We start from the raw sequence: 19,122 nt of genomic DNA, 5'->3' as shown, positions 1-19,122 counted from the left end.
TCCCAAGACGCTGGGATTACAGCATGCACCACCACGCCCAGCACCAGGATCAGAATTCTAGTCAGGCTTTCCTAATTTAGGGCTGCATCCAAGTATGCTACAAGCAACTTGACTATTCCAAACTGGAACAGGAACACCTAAAAGATTTACAGGGGACACATCCCAAAAAAATAACATGGCGGACAGAATGAATAGAAAAAATGCCATCCATCCGCACGATGGAATATTATTCAACCATAAAAAGGAATGGCACATGCTACAACATGGATGAACCTTGAAAATACAAGGACAGAATCCATATGAGTTCATTTATGTGAAATGTTCAGAATAGGCAAATGTGTACCAACAAAAACTAGATTAGTGGTTTCCAGAGACTGAGGGTGACTGCTAGTAGGTATGGGGTATCTTTCTGGGGTGACAGTTGCATAACCTGTGAATATAAAAAAAACACTGCACTGTGCACTTTAAAAGGGTGAATTTTGTTATATGGATAATTCAATTTAAAGGAAACACCATGGGCAACTCCACAACTAAAAGCCTCCACTGCTGGCCACACAGCCAGTTGACTCAGTGCCCAGGGCAAGGACTTCATGGCTGCCTGCACCTCAGGTCAGGGCAATGGAAGCAGAATATCCAAAGATGATATTTACAAATTAGGACTTTACAGGGTCCAACTGGGAGGTGTTGAGGACATGGTCATGTCTGTGTATGAGTATGGCAGGGGGACGTCTGTACTGAGGACCTAGGCTTGTCCTGAGAGGACAGGACAACAGAGGGAATACCAGTGTTGATCAATTCTTAGGAATCTGTCAGGAAATGGTCAAGCCCTAGAGCTGACACTGGAAAGTATAGCCACATGAAGCCAGGATCTTCAAGCCAAAGACAGTGTTGTGGGGAAGCTTTAAAACAGTTATTTTATCTTTTAGAAATTTCAAGTACAGTGTTTGGATGCTGTTCAGCAAGCCAAGTGTGTGTGCACTTTGTCTTTGGACAGACCTAGATTGGGTCCCAGCTCTCATCCTCTCAGAGACTGTTTCTCCAACTTCAAGACAAGAACAATACTACCTGCCTTATGAAATTACAGGGAGAGTATCTGATTATATGCCTCCTGCATAGTGAGTTCCTGACCACCCCAAGGCAATAGTTCCAAGGGTCAGAAGTGTCTGGGCCCTCAAAAGGCACAGTCCTTATAGGGAAGGCTCTCCTATGACTGGTCCAGCCACTACCAACAGTGTAGTTCAGTGGTCAAGGCAAAACATAAGAAGGTGATCAAATCTGCCTCTGACTACCCCACACTCCTCTCTCTAAACCTTTTCAAAATCAGTCTATTGCTGGAAGAAAAACTGGCATTGTCCACATTCTACTTGTTGCAGATCCCTCTATACCTGCTGCCCTAGCACCCAAGTGGGAGAACTTCCCACTTACAAGGTGAAACATTTCATTTTGGCACCCTCCCAGTTTTATTTTCTAATAAGCGGGGCATACAGACCTTTGACCCTGGAGCCCTCACTGCCCCATGAGTACAGGAGAAAGGACATAGGCAGGGGTGCAGGATAGGAAGATGAGGGGAACTGTGCTGTGGCCTCTAGAATCCCCACACGAGGTTAGGCCTCCTTAAATCTAACTGCTCTGAATGTGAGGAGGGAACCCACCAGGGCCATGTATTTCAGAGAGCTATGGAAAGCATGCTCCTCTATGTCCAGCTCTGAGGCACAGGCCACACACAGCACGATGGTTCCCTGGGGGAAAAGGACTGTTCTATAAGAGGAAAGTAAGTCCCCCTGGTTGAAATTTTTGAGGAATCATAGGTTAGACTGTCAGGTCAATGAGAAGTCAGATATGTGCCTCAGGGAAGGAGTAACACGAACTGAGGGGAGACTTCTTTGATGAAGTTCGTTCCAAGAGAGTAAAGGGACCTCCTGAGGCAGGAGGGAATGGAGGTCCTGCTCCTTTTTCGCCCTGATGTTCCACCCGGGCTGCGACCCCGACACAAGCCGCGATGAGAACGCTCCCTTGCGCAATCCTGTGAAACCATGTGAGACTACGTTCCCTTTGCAACAGGAAAGCAGCCGCGCCCCCACCAAAGGCCCTCCTCCCTGCTCCTGGAGCCTGTCACTGTCAGATCGCTGGCTGCAGAACAGCAAAACCCTGCCCTTGTCTTCCTGCCCGCATCACGGAGCAGGCCTAGGGCTCGCAAGGCGAGGGGATGGGGTTCGTGGTCTCACGCGCCCCCTTTCCCAGGGCCACCAGGTACATCGCATGCGAACTGCCGCAGCCTGTCCCCCTACAGCTGGATGAACCAGGGAGTTCTTCCGGGGGCCGGCAGTGTAGCCGAAGAGCCCGCCCGCGAGGGGCGGGGCCTCCGCAGGAAGTACCCTGACCGTGCCCGCCCCCCGAGGAAGCCCCGCGCCCCACGGCCCGCCGCAGCCGTCAATGAGACGCGCAGGCCGCGCGGAGCCCCCTGGGGTGTGCAGCGTGCGGCGCGCGGCGACGCGCTTGCGCGCCATGACGCGCGCGGCCGACAGGAAAGCTGTGCATACGTACCGGATGCCCGCTCGTGCCCGGCGCCCTTCGGCCAGAAGACGTGCGTGAAGTCTTAACCCGGTGTAGAGAGAGAAAACAGACTGAACCAAAAAGTCACACAAATGCCAAACCGCATCTACACACAGGAGCGACGCGCTGCAAGTACCCACTGACACAGAAGTCGGGCCCCGGCGCCGGGTGGCAGACCGCTCAGCGCATCTGCCTCCACACTCGAACACGGGGAGACCAGACTGTCCGCCCGGATTCGAGGAAGCGGGTTCGGTCCTCCTCTGGAGTTGGTGCGGCGGGCAGGAAGCGGGCGAGTCAGCTGCACGCCCTGTCGCGCCTCCCACGCTGACCCTTTCACTTCCCAGCACACTATGGTCCAACCGTTCCGACCTGTCAAGCGATGACGGCGGTGAGCTCGGGAAATGCTGAGCACGACAGGGCCTGGCACATAACCAGCCATTTTATTTTATTCTCATTATTCTCTGCTGACTTACCTGTTATATTTAGTCCAAACACCCACCCTCTCTTCTTCATAACAGTATCCCAAGTATCTCTTGCAATCACCTCTTTCTTCACATTAACTGTGATTTGGGCGGGGCTGACACCAGTGGGGTCTCCTGGGCCAGGTCTCTAGGAGAGCAAATGAAAACCAAGTCTGGTCCATCAGCCACTCCACCTTCCTGGCCACCGCGGCTGGTTTAGGGATGGGTCCATGAACCAAGTAAATCATATACTTTTTAAAATATATAACCACACATATTAAGGTGTACAGCATGATTCTGTGTGTATGATTGCTACAAACTTCTTGTGCAGTTACCTTTAAATTTTTTTGTAGAACACTTGAAATCAACTCAACATATTTTCCAAAACTACTTAACTATAGTCATCTTGCTGTACTTATTCATCCTACATATTGCAACTCTGTGCTCTCACCCATATCCAGGATTCTACAGAATGCCCTTAGTGACCACTATTCTACTTTGTTTCCATGTATTTCATAATTTTTAGTTTCCTCATATAAGTGAGACCATGAAGTATTTTTCTTTCTGTATCCAGCTTATTTCACAGTGTAAGGCCCACCAGGTTCATCTGTTGTTGCAAATGGTAGACTCTCCTTTTTTAAGGCTGAATATTATTCTACTGTGTGTGTGCATATATACACATTGTATGTGGGTTTATCGCAATTTCTTTATTCATTCACCCATCCAAAGACTGTTTCCTTTATAGTTTGAATATTGTTATAATAATGTTTCCATTACTGTTTGAATAATGTTGCAACGAACCTAGGAAACTTAACTCTACAAGGTGTTGACTTCATTCTAGTGACATATATACCCAGAAGAGGGACTGCTACTCATGTGATAGTTCTATTTTTTTTTTTTTTTTTTTTTTTTTTTTTGCGGTGCTGGGGATCAAACCCAGGGCCTTGTGCTTGCAAGGCAAGCACTCTACCGACTGAGCTATCTCCCCAGCCCCTATTTTTAATTTTTTGAGTAACCTTCATACTGTTTTCATCATGACTGCACCAACTTATATTCACATCAATAGTTTACAAACATTCCCTTTTCTCCACATCCCCACCAATACTTTTCTCTCTTCCCTTTTTGAGAACAGTCATCTTAATAGTTATGAGGTGGTGGTTTGATTTGCATTTCCCTGATGATTAATGATGTTTAGCACCTTTCCATATCCTACTGGCCATTTTTTTTTTTTGAGGGAGTCCTGCTGTATTGTCTAAGATGGCCCTGAACCCCCAATCCTCCTGCTTCAGCCTCCCAAGTAGGTGGAGGGTGCGCTGGGCTGTGCTGGTCTGCCTAGTGGCTATTTTTGTGTTTTCTTTGGAAAGATATCTACTTGGATCCTTTCCCCTTTTTTCAATCAGGTTGTTTTTCGCTATTGAGTTGTATGAGTTCCTTATATTTTTTATATTAACTCTTTATCAGATATATGGTCTGCAAATATTTTCTCCCAGTCCATAGGCTGACTTTTTGTTTTGTTGATTGCTTGGTTGTGAAGCAACTTTTTTAAGTTTAATGCTTACAACATTTGCTTTTTTTGTTCTTGCCTGATATTTTGGTGTTATTTAAGAAAAACAGAAAACAAAAACCACTGCCAAGACTAATGTCAAGGAGATGCTCTGGTTTCTCCTAGGAATTTCGTAGCTTCAAGTATTACACACTTGGATCTTTAACCATTTTGAGTTGATTTTTGTGTATGGTATAAAGTAAGGATCCAATTTCATTCTGGACATCTGGTTTCCCCAAAACCATTTATCAAAGAGATTCTCATTTCCCCATTACGTATTCTTGGTACATTTGTCAAATTAGTTGACTCTATATGTTTAGGTTTATTTCTTGGTTTTGTATTTTATTCCACTGATCCATGTGTACATTTTTATTTTATATTTTAATTTATATTTTATAGTTTGATTGCTACAGATTTGTAATGCAATTTGAAATTAGGAAGTGTAATGCCTCCAAATTTGTTCTTCCTTCTCAAGATTGCTTTGGCTATTCAGGGTCTTTTGTGGTTTCATTCAAATTTTAGAATATTTTTTCTATTTCTGTTAAACATACTATCCTGGAACAGCCTGATTCAAATACATGAGAACCAGCACCAAGTTGCTGTGAAACTGAAGAAAAGAGGCAAAAATATCCAGAATTATACAGAATGCAATTTATTTGGGGACTTACTGACAGAAGTGTGGTTGTGAGTGGCAGCAAGATTAATGGATCCCCACAATGTGAGGCAGAAGTAAAGGCAAACATAATGCCAGGACAAAACTGACTGTACCTAGTTTATCTCAAGTAAAATCAAAGACTTCAGGTGTATTCCTGGTACTGAAAGTGCCTTAGTCCAATCACAAAGCTTCACATGACAAGCTAATGGTTTTGTTTATAATATGCTGGGAAACTGTAGGGTTGGAGAGTGAACAGGGTTATTTAGGTGCAATCATGGTGGTTCCAACTTAAGATGGCTACAGTGATGTCAAGCTGAATCCCTACACATTCCATAGGAATTTTGATAAGGATTGTATTGAACCCAAACCTTTGGTAGTATTCATATGTAAGCCATTTTAATTCCTTCAACCTATGAACATAGGATCTCTTCCCATTTATGTCATCTTCAATTTCTTTCATCAATGTTTTTGAGTTTCCAGTGTAATTTATTCCTAGACATTTACTCCCTTTGATGCTATAATAAATGGAAACTTTCATTGAATGTGTCAAATATTTTTTCTGCATGTTGATAGGATCATGTAGTTTTAATCTTTTATTTTTTAATTTTATGTATTTATTTTGTACTACAGATTAAACTCACGAGGTTACAACCCCAGCCCCTTTTATTTTAAGACAGGGTTTTGCAAAGTTTCTTAGGGCCTCGATAAGTTGCTGGGGTTGGTCTCAAATCTGCTATCCTCCTGCTTAGCCTCCCGAGTTGCTGGGGTTAAGGTGTGCACCACCATGCCCAGCTAGTTTTAATCTTTCATTCTGCTAATGTGGTATGTATCATATTGATGGATTTGCATGTGTTAAGCCCAACTTGCATCCCACTTGGTCACAGAATTTAAAATTTTTGATGTGTTGAGTTTCTGGCATTCTATTAAGTATTTTTGTATCTATGTTCATTAAAGATACTGGACTACAGTTTTCTTTTAGTGTTCTTGTTTTTTTTTTCAGTATCAGGGTAATGCTGGCCTTATAAGAATGTGTTTGGAAGTATTCTCTCTCCTTTTATTTCTTAGATGCACTTAAGAAGGATTGGTATTAATTAATTCAGCTGTAAAGTCATCAAGTCTTGAGCTTTTCATTATTGGGAGGTTTTTGGCTACTATTTCAATCGCATTTGTTAGTGGTCCGTTCAGACTTTCCATTTCCTCTTGATTTGCCCTTGGTACCCATCTCCTGTTGACTACCAATTTGTTGCTGTATAATTATTCATAATATCCCCTTGATCCTTTTTATTTCTGAGGAATAAATTGTAATATCTATTTCATTTTCTATTTGAGTCTTTTTTTCTTCATAGTCTACCTAAAGGTTTGTCTATTTTGTTTAATTTTTCAAAACACCAAGTAATGTTTTATTGTTTTTTTCCATAGATTTTCTAATTTTTACTTGATTTATTTCTGTTCTGGTTTTCATCATTTCCTTCCTTCTGCTAATTTTGAGTTCAGTTTGTTCTTTTTCTAGTAACTGAAGTGTAAAGTTAGGGATTTTTTTTTTTTTTTTTTGTATTGTGCTGGGGAACAAATTCAGGTCCTTGTGCATGGCACTCAATCACTGAGCTACATCCCTAGTCCTGAAGTGAGATTGTTCATTTGAGGGTAATAAACTCCCTCAGTTTTTGTTTGCTACCATCTTCTATCTCTCCTTTATTTTTGGAGAGTATTTGCTATACATAATATTTTTGGCAGTTTCCTCCGCCCGACCCCAGCATTTTGTACATATTATCCCTCTGTCCTAAAAAGTTTGTGCTGAAAAATCTGCCAGTCTTAGAAGTTGCTTTTCTCTTGATTTTTTTCATAATTGTTTTTAACTTTTAACAATTCTGATAATATAGCTTGGTGTGTGACTCTGAATTCATCTTATTTGGTGGATTTTTGTTTGTTGGTTTGGTTCTGGGGATTGAACCCAGGGGCACTTAACCACTGAGCCACATCCCCATTTTTATTTTGAGATAGGTTGCACCAAATTTCTTAGGGCCTCAAAGTTGCAGAGGCTGGCTGTGAACTTGCAATCTTCCTACCACAGCCTTCTTAGCCACTGGGATTACAGGAGTGCACCACCATGCCCGGCTTCTATTTTGATTTTTGCACATTAGATAAGACAAACCATTCCCCAGTCTTGATGACTAGTCTTGTATAAGAGATGAATCTCACCAATGAGCCTGGCCACAGATTCTAGGTGCCTCTTGATCTTTTGTGCTTCTCCAAACTGCTGTCTGTTCTCAGTAGCCCCAAGAGACCAGGGTGCACCAAATGCCATCATTACCCCAAGACAGGTGAAATAAAAGCCAACTGCTGGAGATACAACTGAAAAAGTTGGGGTGGCAGATGTATAGTCTAGTTGCTTCTAACCTCAGGGAGAAGTTGGGAGCTGGAGTTTATCTTCTTACTCTGCACTAAGTTGGAGAGAAAATCTGTGGCAAATTCCTAGTCATTTTTAAACTGCATTCTTCAGCCCATTACTCTGCTCTTTATCGCTTTCCAGGTCCTAGAAAATGCCAGGTCCCGTATGCTCTGAGGCAGGTGGGTTAGTTGGAAGCTTGTATTTATCTCTGAAGTTAGCCAGCAAGAGGAAGAGTAGGAAGTACCTGCACACACTGCAACTCCCAAAACACTACTTATTGCCTGATTTGTCAGCTCCCAGATGCAGACTACTTAAAAGCCTGACCCACAAGCAGCAGCTATGAAAAGTTGAGACATTAGGTGTGCAAACCCTTTCCAAGGAGAAAGCTGGGATTGAGCTAGGGGAAGTAGCTGCTGGTGATTACATGCCTGTATGAAACCATTTGTTTGTTCTCTGTGATCCAGGAGGACTCATCAATGCAGAGTCCCCTCAATTCCCAGAATTAGGTGATTTAGGAACCAATCCTTCAGGTGGGAGCTATAAACGTGAGGGCAAATGCCTTCCATGGAGAAGCTGGAGACCTACCTTTCCTAAGGAGGGAACAGTAGGGGTACGAGGTGAGGGAAGAAGTGAAGTGACTACAGGTCTATTCAGGCTCCCTAATGTTTGTTGTTTACTCCCCCTATCAGCTACAAGACCCAGGCTAGTCAAAAGCCAAATCCTCAGGCAGCAGCAAGGAAAACGTGCCAACTAATCTCTTCTAGGGAGAAACTTGGAATTGGGTACATTTGCCTGTCTGCTCTGCACTGAACTCTGGAAGTGCTCATGAACAAGTTTAAAACTGTTTCATTTTTCTCTGTTGTCTTAGGGAACTCACAAACGCTGAACTGTTTACTTCCAGAGCAGGTGATTTAGGAACCAAACCAGGTGGAAAGTATATAAGTTGGGGAGCTATGTGTGGCCCAAATCCGTCAGTCCTCAGGAAGTTGGGATTTTGAAATTCATTTCCAATTGTATGATGCTATGCCTAGGTTGGGATTTGTGGTGCCTGTGTCTTACCTTTTCCTACTCATTTTGATGTAGATATTTTTTCAGTTGCCTAGTGTGAAGGAGTATCTCAACCAGTTTCTGGATTTCTCTGAGAAAGAACTGACCCATGTTTAAAATGTTTATTTGAACATCTATGGAAGAAAGGAAAGTCAGGAGCTTTCTATTCTGCATCTTTCTGAAGTCCAATCAGTCAAATGAAATCTGACTTCTAACAGAAATATGGAACTACATGCCAAGCACATTTGTTCCATGGTTTTCATGTTATCAGCAGTCTCCCCTCTAGGAATTTCCCAGGTGTCTTATCCTTCAGGTGTAGCACCATTTTGCCCACTCTGGAATCTTGTTCTACTCCTGCTAGAGGATCTTCTAGGATGGGGATAGAACAAGCAACAGTATTACTGGACTAGGTACAACTCTTATCCTGTTTTGGTGCAAGCAGAGATGTAAGCTACTTTAGTAACTAATATTTTACTACCAGGAGGTTCAAGGCAATCAGAAGACTCAAATTGTTCAAGTGGCCTTCTCTGTTGTATTAGCTCAAAAACAATTATATTTTAAAGCACAAAAATCATTTCAACTCCTTTCTTTAGGCTTAGCAATTGTGTATTTCTGCTAAATTATGCTCTTCAATCCTATACAACATCATTACATCTCGATCCTGGGTACTTCTTCAGTCAAGGTTTTTTTCCTAAACATTGTATAGCTTCTCTGGGTCTGTCCAGTCTACTGAAAACTGGCAGCACAATTCCCCTTTCACTTCTGACAATCTCTTAGCTGCAACCAATAGAACAAAAGTGAGAAACCACAGAAAGTTCACTCATTCACTAAATAATTTTAAGCACCTACCATGTGCCTGGTTCTTGCCCATATAGAGTTGATTAAACCATAAGTTTTAATAATTACAATTCAATCACAAGTACAGTAATGCTATAAAGATGAAACAAAAGAAGAATGGATGGGAGGAATGCTTTAGGTAAAAGAGAAAAGTATGGGACTCAGCAAAAGTCAGTAGTAGAGCACTTGCCTAGCACGTGTGAGACCCGGGTTTCTACCCCCAGCTCCGTCAAAAGAAAAGTATGTGCAGGGTTATTAAAGAAGTAAAGAGTTGGTATATTTGAAGAGATGAAATAAAGTGCAGTTAGAGGGGACAAAAAGAAGAAAGAAGGTAGAAATTCAAGTGCAAGTTGGCAGGGAAGTGTCAAGAAGTCGTCAGTGGAAGTGTCAAGTTGGATGGTGACATGATCAGTTGTTTTAGTTGTGCTGGAAAAGAACAGAATGATAGGAGACAGGTTAGCAGGCTATTTCAATCAACTGTGGTGAGTACTGTTGGATACAAAAGAGGCAAGGACAGTGAAAAGAAGCAGTTAGGTTCAGGAGGTATTGTTGGTTTCATTTTTGCAGTGCTGGGGACCAACCCAAGGCCTTCATACATGCTAGGTAAATGCTCTACCACTGAGCTACATCACCAGAATATTTAAGAGATTTTTGAGGTAGAATTCAAAGGTCTTGATGACTTAATGGATGATGTCTCAATTCATTCTGGCTATTACTAATTATACCATAAACAGGGTAGCTGACAAACAACAGAAATTTATTCAGGTTCTGGACGCTGGGGAGTCCAAAATCAGGGGGCTGGCAGATTCCGTGTCTGTGAGGTCACTTGCTAGATGGCACCTTTTTGCTCACAGCAGAAGGTGCTACCTAGCTTTCTGGATTTCTTTTATAAGAGCACCTATATGGGCTCATATTCATGAACTAATCACCTCCCAAAGCCCTGTGCCTCCTAATACTAGGCCCTTATGGGGTAATATTTCAACAAGTTTCTGGAGACACAAACATTCAAACTGTAGCAGGAGAGGAGGAAGCAACAGGGTGTCTGTTATTAGCATGTATAAACATATGGATATCCCATACTGGAAGCTAACAGATCAGGGCCAAAACACCAGTTCTATTTTGGGCCTGTGTTTGGATTTCTCAAAGACACCCAATGGATGATCTCTCCCAGTCACCTGAGACTCTACAGGGGACCGGGTAAGTCTGGCTGACATCAAATGAGGTATGAGTATTCACAGAAGTGGTTAAGGTAACTTGGGGAAGCCATTATGCAAGATGAGTCAAGGGTATACAACAACTATCCAAAAGCGAGTTAGAATATGGCTGCAAGGAGCCTGCTTTGGTGTTGTGTTACTATAGTTCTAGCTACTTAGGAGGCGGATCACTCGTGCCCATAAGTTCAAGACCAGCCTGAGCAACACAGCTACGTCCCATTTTAAAAAACAAAAAAATGGTCTTGAGTCACACCTAAAGTCTGACACTGGCGTTGGTTGTAGAGAGAACATACTGCACCCAGAATGATTTTGAGACACATAAAACACCCCTTTCAACAAGCCAGAAACACTGGGAGGACAGTTCCACAGCTCCCGTGTTGGGATGGGGCCAGTGCCAGGAGGTAGGCCAGGGCTCCTCCTCCCGTCCAGCGCCTGGCATCACGGGACGGAGATGCCCCTCCCGCGAGTGCGAAGGAGAGTCCTGTGGGGCCTCTGGGCGGACACTCGCATTCCCACTGCCCAGTTTCTGCGGAGACCCGTGGTGCACTGTGGCTCTGAACCCGGGCCCACTCAAACTCCGCTGCGGGATGCCGGTCGCTCAACGCCCCACCGACCCAAGGAGTGCGCAGGCGCTGCCGGAAGCGGGCACCGGAAGTGGCCCCGACTTCCGACTTCCGGCCAGCGGATGCCTTGGAAAACCCCAACTGGTAGGCATTTCCGGTAGCGTGTAGGGTACTGGCCAAGCAGGAGACCCCGATCTCTCCCGCGCCGCGCGAAGCTTTCTGGGAGAACTACTCACCACTTTCCTACCCCGGACTCCGGCACTGGGCGGTATCCAGTGCTGGACAGCTGCTGCCCAGTGGAGCTAGAGGTACCGGGCCCTATACCGCTGCTATGCAGCAAGACTGGAAGGCAAGTGGGCGTCTAGAGCTGTCTTCCTGGAATAGCGCTGGAAGTTTCTGTCGAATTCCGGGGAGCAAACAATTTTACTTACTTTATTAGATGGCACAAAGTCATTCAACCCCTCCAAACCACAAATCAGTAAGTCTTCAAAATTCACATTATTGCCATTTAAAACCACTGGCGTACCAAAACAACAAAAAATTTCACTTCCTTGCCATCCTCATTAAAAAAAACATTTATTAGATGACAAATTGCACATCAGATACACATCACCACTGCTGAAATATTGCAATCTAGAGCTAAGACCAATGAGAATGCACCAAAAACAGTAAAGTTGAAACATTAAACAAACAGAAGTGCTTACAGCAAACATACTCTGAGGTATCCAAAGGAACTAAAGATTACAGCATATTCTTAGGTTTATATATGACATATGTTGTATCCCTCTCTTCCCTAGATTATTCATGCAGGGAGGGTTATCAATTTTAAAATAAAAAACACCTGAAGTCAGATGGACCTTGGAAAGATGGATAATGGCCATCAACAGCTCTCCTAATCTACAAGACAAATACAGATGAATATGCACATATCTAATAAAGATCATTTACTTTTAAACAGATGGTCCAAGCAAAAATACTTTCCTACTAAGTTCTCACAGGGAAAATGACATTAATGAACATTCAACATGAACTTTTTATTCAGACCAACTATAACCTGCTGTCTCCCCTTGAACACATTCACAATAAGTTGCCACTTATTTGGAGCAAGATCTGCAGTTTCAGATTGTATTACATCTTCTGTTGCAGTCACCAGAAGACTGCCACTTTATTGTATGGAATCTCAGGAATAAAAGACTCATAATTGGCATTTACTAAGAAATGTCATTTGTTTTTCGTTTTAACACCCTGAATACCTGAGTCAGTCATTTTCAGTGTTACATAGGGGACTATAAATAGACTATTACTTGTAACAACACAACTCTGAATGAAACTATTTTTAGTTCAGCTCCTTCAAGGAAAACACCACAATTTCACCATTTCTTAAGTTATAAAATGTAAACTGTTGGCATCTAAGTTCCATTAGGAAAATGTTATTTTCATCAATGATGACAGTTTAGCAGAAACTGATATTCCAGCAATCACGTTGAGGAACTGTATAATATACATTTTCATTACTGCATCAACAACCAAACCAGCTAATTAGTTCAAAACCACCTTCCAGATACTACTTCCATCCAACTGGTCCTCAAGAGGTCTTTATTTCTGCTCATGAGATTTCCAAGCAATAATTCCACTTTAGTAAATACTATACTTTTATACTATTTGAATAGAGTAAGACCATTCTTATATCTCAATCAAAAGACCACATAAATGTTGTTTTGCTGATGGGTATACAATCAATTTTGCTGTAAAGAGAAATTCTATTTATATATTTATAACATCTCTGCTTAACATTAATAACCATACTATTTAATATTTTGCACCAATATTTTTCTATATAGTAATATCTAAGAATCTATATGTTATCAAGTATTTTGGTTAAAATTCTAATAATTTTTATATGTATTTGTCTTTTGAGATGGAGAGGAAGTGTTATGACTTTTTGGAAGCTAAAAGCTTACAGAGCTTGAAATCTCAAATCTGATTGTAGGGATGGAAATTCATACTTCAAGTCCTGGAGGGTCTTCTGTTGCTTTATAAGCATACTTGAAATTCAGGCTTTGGATAAAGTGCAAAGGGAATGAAGGGGTTCCATTATGCAAGAACACAGGGTGGCCTCCATAATAACCAACCTTCCTCCACGCCTCAGCCTCCCTGGCTGCTTGCAGTGCTAACACATGGTAGGAATCCCAAAACATAACAAAAAGTGTCACAGAACGCAAAGCCTTTGGAATTAGAAGACACCCAAATTTAAATGGCAGCTTCACCATGGTGCAATGCTTTGTGTGCTTGGCAAGGTACTGACTTTACTCTCTGAGGGCTTCAGTTTCTCATTTATGAAACAAGGACAGCCCTTTCTCTGTCACATATTTAGTCTTAAGATTAAATTAGATAATGTATCTAAAGTATCTAGCATGTTCAGAAAGTTATGATTATTCATAACAAGTCAGGGAATGTGCTTCGGTAGGGGTCTGGAGGCAAATCCCCCTAGAGAGGATCAAATACCTTACTCTCTTAAATTAAGTCTAACCTCCAGAAAAGGGGTATAAGACTGCTGAAACTCCTGGCAAATGTTTGAGTTACAAATGCCAAGACCTTCCCCTGACATCATATCTGAGAATGGGAACTCCATAGATACTAGTTGCCATCAAGACATCAACCAGTCCCATTCATTTTGGAGATTTTAATGCGGTGGGGGAGAGTGCTCTAAACTCTTCTAGAAATTCACATGTAAAACAATAATCTCATACAAATATTACATTCAAATAGTTGTAACAAAAAAGTATAAAACAGATATAAAATGATTCACTTTCCTAGGTACTATGTGCAAAACTGGCAATAAATAAATTTTCCTCTTTCTAAAACTTACTCAGAAACCACATACACAAAATTTTAAAAGAACTCTAGCAATAACCTTCATTTTAATGAAAACTGAATTTTTTTTTAAAAAAGTACTTTGTTTCTCTGGCTCATACACATGGCTTCATTCACTATGTGACACTGATGATGTTTCCTTAGTTAAAAACTAGAAACAATACTGCTGAAATCAAGGTTGTGGTGAGAATTAGCTATTACATGGAATGTAGGTAAAGTGCTTAGCACAGTGCCTGGCACAAAACAGTAACTGTTTCCACCGTACAGATACTGAAAAGCCCAAGCATTAAACTTATGTTTACATGGTATGTTTTCTATGGGTTCGCTTATGAGTAATAAGATGCGTATTCACTCTAAAACTCTTCCCACACACAGTACATTTGAAAGGTTCCTCTCTTGTGTGGCTCTTCTGGTGGCATGCAAGTTCTGAATCCAAAGCAAAACTTTTTGCACATGTTTTACATTTATGGGGCTTTTCCACTATATGAGTGTTTTGATGAGAAACAAGCTCAGAGAAACAAGGAAAGGTCAGGTCACAGTCAGGACATTGTAAGGGTTTGAACCTGGAGAATGAAAAAAAATTTTCATCATCAATATGGCATTTGTGAGAGACCTCCTTGTGGTCCTTCTCAGGGAGGTCAGGGTACAGGGGCTGCCTGAAGTTCTTGACACGCTGGGTATACTGGTATGGTGTAGTTGATGTGTGTGTCTTCTCATGCAAAGCCAGATTTGTTTTCTGATCAAAATATTTACTACCATTAGCACATTCATATGCTTTTTCAACAGTGTGGCTTTTCTGATGCTGTGCCAATCCTGGGAGCCACATAAAACCTCTCCCACATGTGTCACATGTGTATGGTTTTTCCTTTATGTGGCTATTCATATGCCGGGACAGATGTGACTGCTGGCGGAAGCTGGCACCACACTTGGTACATTTATAAGGCTTCTCACCAGTGTGGATTCTCCTGTGTGTCCTCAAGTTGGCTCTATGATTGAAGATTTTCCCACAGTCACCACATTTGTACTTTTTCTCTGCTGAATGAATTTTCTGATGTAAAACAAGGTATGAATTATCACTGAAGCTTTGGTCACATTCAGGGCACTTGTACACATTTTTGACTTCTTCCCAGGGAAATTCAAGAATTTCAGAAAGTGCTCTGGTTCCTAAACATTGAGAAAGTTCTACTAATGGGGTATGGTTGTCAATGGTAACTAAAAGGCTTATCAACTTTTTCTTGCAAGTGGAAGTTCCATCTGAGAATTTCCTTTCAGGGACTCCAACTCCATCCTCAGAGGACTTTTCTGGGTAATGGACAAGGGGTGCAGCAATGGAGTACTTTTCTAAGGAAAGTTCTTCAAGTTCCATAGACTCTTGGTTTAATTGCTGATTAATCTCAGTCTTCCCTTCCCCTCCTGTTGATTAAAAAAAGCAAAACACGAAGAACACCTTCAAATGATACTAGGGAAAGCAGCAGCTAAGAAGCAGTTACACAGAGGACCAGGAAGCTGCAAATGGATTACCTTATAACCTAGACACTGACAAATAAATAAAATGAGAAGCCAGGAGGCTCTCCTGGCTTCCCAAAAGATCCAGGTCCAGGTGAACCTGTAAGGGGAAGGAGCAGAGAATGACTCTCACTAAGTCCAAGTCCAGTGGGATATATATTAAGGATAACCTTGGTATGCACTGTCTAGAGATGTAGAGGTGTAGTCTATTTAAATCTCAAGAGTTTTTCTTCATTTAAGCTAACTCAAGTGACAGCTGAACGATCAAAACTGGAATGAGACTGGGGTTCATATTTATCAAAAAAGAGGGCAACTATTTTTCTACTATAATAGAGAAACAGGTTACGAAAAATAGTTTTATTTCACCAGGAGATGTCTCTAAAATTTCTGGGCCCTTCACTGAGGAATGACAGAAGTATGACTGCTGAGTGTACAGCAGACCAATAATGGTCAGTCTTACCTCAAGGATGACTGACAAAACTTGGACCCGCCAAAAAGAGTTCCTTTTGAATATTTTTCCAAATATAGCCAGCCCTCACATGTTATGGATTCTGTATGTGCAGATTCAGTCAACCAAAGATTGAAAATATTCTAAACACAAACTGCATTATACTGAACATGTACATTTTTTCTTGTCATTATTCCCAAAACAACATGGTATAACATCTATTTATGTTATACTTACATTGTATTAGGTATTATAAAAAGCTAGATGTGATTTAAAGAACATGGGAAGATGTGCATGGATCATATGGAAATACTAGGATACTACATAAAGGGACTTGAGCATCTGCTGATTTTGGTACCCTTGGGGGGGCAGTATCCTGGAACCAGTCTCCTGCAGGGACAAATATATTCTTCATTTATTAACCTAATATGTTAATACAAAAAGGACACTGACTATAAAGGGTTTCTGGGCTATAGTATAGTGCATGGGAATCCAAACAGTACCCACTGGATTTTCTGATTTGAGGAGACTTAGTTCAGAGACCTGGGATGCCAGGTCAACAGGATTTGAGAGCAAAATAGTAAAGAAGGAAAAACTTCTTAGAGAACTTAAGCATCTACATAGGGTCCCTTAAAGACTTTTGCTGGGTATTCCTCTGCATGTACATGGAGAAACTATCCAAGGCCATGGAAAGAACCACCAAAAAGAAATGCATAGAACAACACACAAAGTTCATACAATAGTTCATATTCCCACCAGCCAAAGTGGAAAGACCCACTAACACACAGGACATAAAGCAGTCTCCTCAGGAAAATAACTCCCTTACAAGTATGACCAATCAGTTCTAGAATACAGGTTGATCCAAATCCACACTAACAAAACAAAAATGCAACCCTGAAAGAATCAAACTGACCCCAAGAAATTTAACTGCATCCCGCCAAAAAATCCAAAAATATTTTTATACAACAAAATCAAGCAACCAACAAAATAAAATTTACAAATATCCAAAATCCAATCAAAGCTTACCAGACATGTAAAGAAACAGGAAAATATGACCCATAACAAGAAGAAAAATCTATCACTAGAAACAGAACCAGAAGTGACAGACAATAAAACTAGCAGAAAAAAATATTAAAATAGCTATTATAAACATACTCTATATGATCAAGAAGGTAAGGGAAAACAGATATGACAGAGAAATGGAAGATATAAAACAAGTTATGGGATAGTTTAGATACTCAACCCAGTTCAGAGGTAAAATATACTCAGGCATAAAAATACTGCAAAAGTCCCCCATGGGTGAGAAAGCACAGCACCCTCTTAAGAGCAAAACACTTTTCAATCTTTAGCAAATGACAATAATTTATAGTAATGGGGTTTCCCAAGTGAAACTGTAAATTGACTGAAACAAACATTGTTTGCCAGACACTGCCATGTGTTATGTGAAATCACAGGAACTACATTAGACTGGATGTTTATCTCTAAAAAAATCATCCTAGACTTTGAAACTTGTTCCTTCATGCAATCTTTTATCACATCTGTATAAGTCATCCAGCAATGGCTCCTGAACCACCATATCAACATGTGGACAAGGAATGAAATCCTCATCCTAGAACTGACAAAATTCCCAAAATGCAGAAAAACAATTGCCTTACCCATCAAAACCTCATCTTCAAAACACTCCTGTTTGATTTCTCTGCTGAGGGACTTCTGGACAGGATGCAGGCTCACACATTCCTCTTGAGAAAAATACACAGCTAGGTCGTCATACAGGGTCGATCCCTGAAACATGAGAACCCATCTCAATACAAGAGTCTAATGGGTCAGCCCCTCAGTCTAGGGAGGCAGAGAGTAGCTAAAAACATCAGATGCAAGGGGAAAAGGGTTTAGCCTAAAAGGTTCCTGAATGCTAGGATGGGATATAAACAGAGTGCAGGGGTGGGGTGGGGGTAGGAAGGACAGAGTAAATATGGACATAAATTTCGAGGCAGTAACACAAGGGTCAAGAAAGTGTGTTGGGGGGGCTGGGGAGATAGCTCAGTCGGTAGAGTGCTTGCCTTGTAAGCACAAGGCCCTGGGTTCGATCCCCAGCACCCAAAAAAAAAAAAAAAAAAAAAAAAAAAGTGTGTTGGGAGAATGATGGAGTCTCTCTTTCCTTTAGAAAGGATGCTCTAAGAGAAAGAAGACTGGCCAGCCCAGGAAGACCCATGAGGGAGAGGTCTTAGGACTCTCCCAGTATCTTCTCCTTTGCTAGTCTCTCTTCCTTCCCCATGACACTCATTGTTCAGCTCCCTCCTCAGAGCATCCGGGCCCACTCCTCCTTCCCTACGTTTACAGAATTTTGCTGTGATTAGGAATCACCTGGGTATATTACTGAACGGGTGTGGAGTGAAGCCTAGAAATTTGCAATTTCCAGCAGCATTCCAGAAATACTCTGACAAACTGCTATGACTCCCTCCCAGGGGCTCTGCTCCCTGGTGGGTGGTTCTGAGAATGCGGTAAACCACTTCTCCCGTGAGTCTGATCTAGGAACAAAGACAGCCAGGTGAGGGGCTACTCGGGGATCAGGGTACTTCCATCACTACAGGCGTACCTAGCCTTTCTCCGAGGAGGTCAGGCGGGGGCCGGAAAATAAGGACTGAACTCGGACGGGAAAAAGGTAGCTCGTCTCACCTGGGCGTCGGATGTCGCGAGCGCAGACGCCATCTGCAGAGTGGGGGGCACCTTCTGCAGACCGCCTCGGGGACGTCGGAACAAAGCTTGGAGGAGAAGGAATAGTCCCTGGAGGGGCCCACTCGGCGGCCACGCTCCTCGTGCCTCAGCCTCCCTCGATCGCTTCAAGCTCCCTTGACAACCAGAGCCAACTGCCCCTCTTCCCGTCTAGCCTCGAAAGGAGCCCGCTCCCGGCTCCGGAGTAGAGAGCCTCGCCCCACCCCGGTCGAGGCAGCAGGAAGCAACGCCCAGTCGAGACACGACGCCCAAAGACCCGGCCCCCGCAAACCTCCCACGCGCCCATGCTCCCCCACGCAGGC

At 42.3% G+C, this 19,122-nt stretch overlaps 1 protein-coding gene across 4 annotated transcripts in view; it reads right to left on the bottom strand.

Annotated features, from left to right (window-relative positions):
* Positions 1-19,122, bottom strand: part of Znf597 (zinc finger protein 597) — a 42,758-nt gene extending 23,636 nt beyond the window's left edge. Inside the window, exons 1-3 of one of the 4 annotated variants that reach the window (XM_047532899.1) lie at positions 18,764-19,122; positions 17,746-17,872; positions 11,820-15,549 (exon numbers count right to left, since the gene is read on the bottom strand). In XM_047532899.1, the coding sequence (XP_047388855.1) occupies positions 14,435-15,549; positions 17,746-17,872; positions 18,764-18,796 (1,275 nt within the window). In that variant the 5' untranslated portion in view covers positions 18,797-19,122 and the 3' untranslated portion in view covers positions 11,820-14,434. Of the gene's footprint in view, positions 1-2,544; positions 3,142-11,819; positions 15,550-17,745; positions 17,876-18,763 lie in introns of those variants that run through there. The other 3 variants (XM_047532900.1, XR_007106044.1, XR_007106046.1) reach the window with 3 other exon arrangements.

The sequence above is a fragment of the Sciurus carolinensis genome, chromosome 18 (genome assembly GCF_902686445.1).
Source record: "Sciurus carolinensis chromosome 18, mSciCar1.2, whole genome shotgun sequence".
Classification (NCBI taxonomy): Eukaryota; Metazoa; Chordata; class Mammalia; order Rodentia; family Sciuridae; genus Sciurus; species Sciurus carolinensis.
The sequence above is the reverse complement of the archived record's forward strand: the minus strand, read 5'-3'. Positions and strand labels throughout refer to the sequence as shown.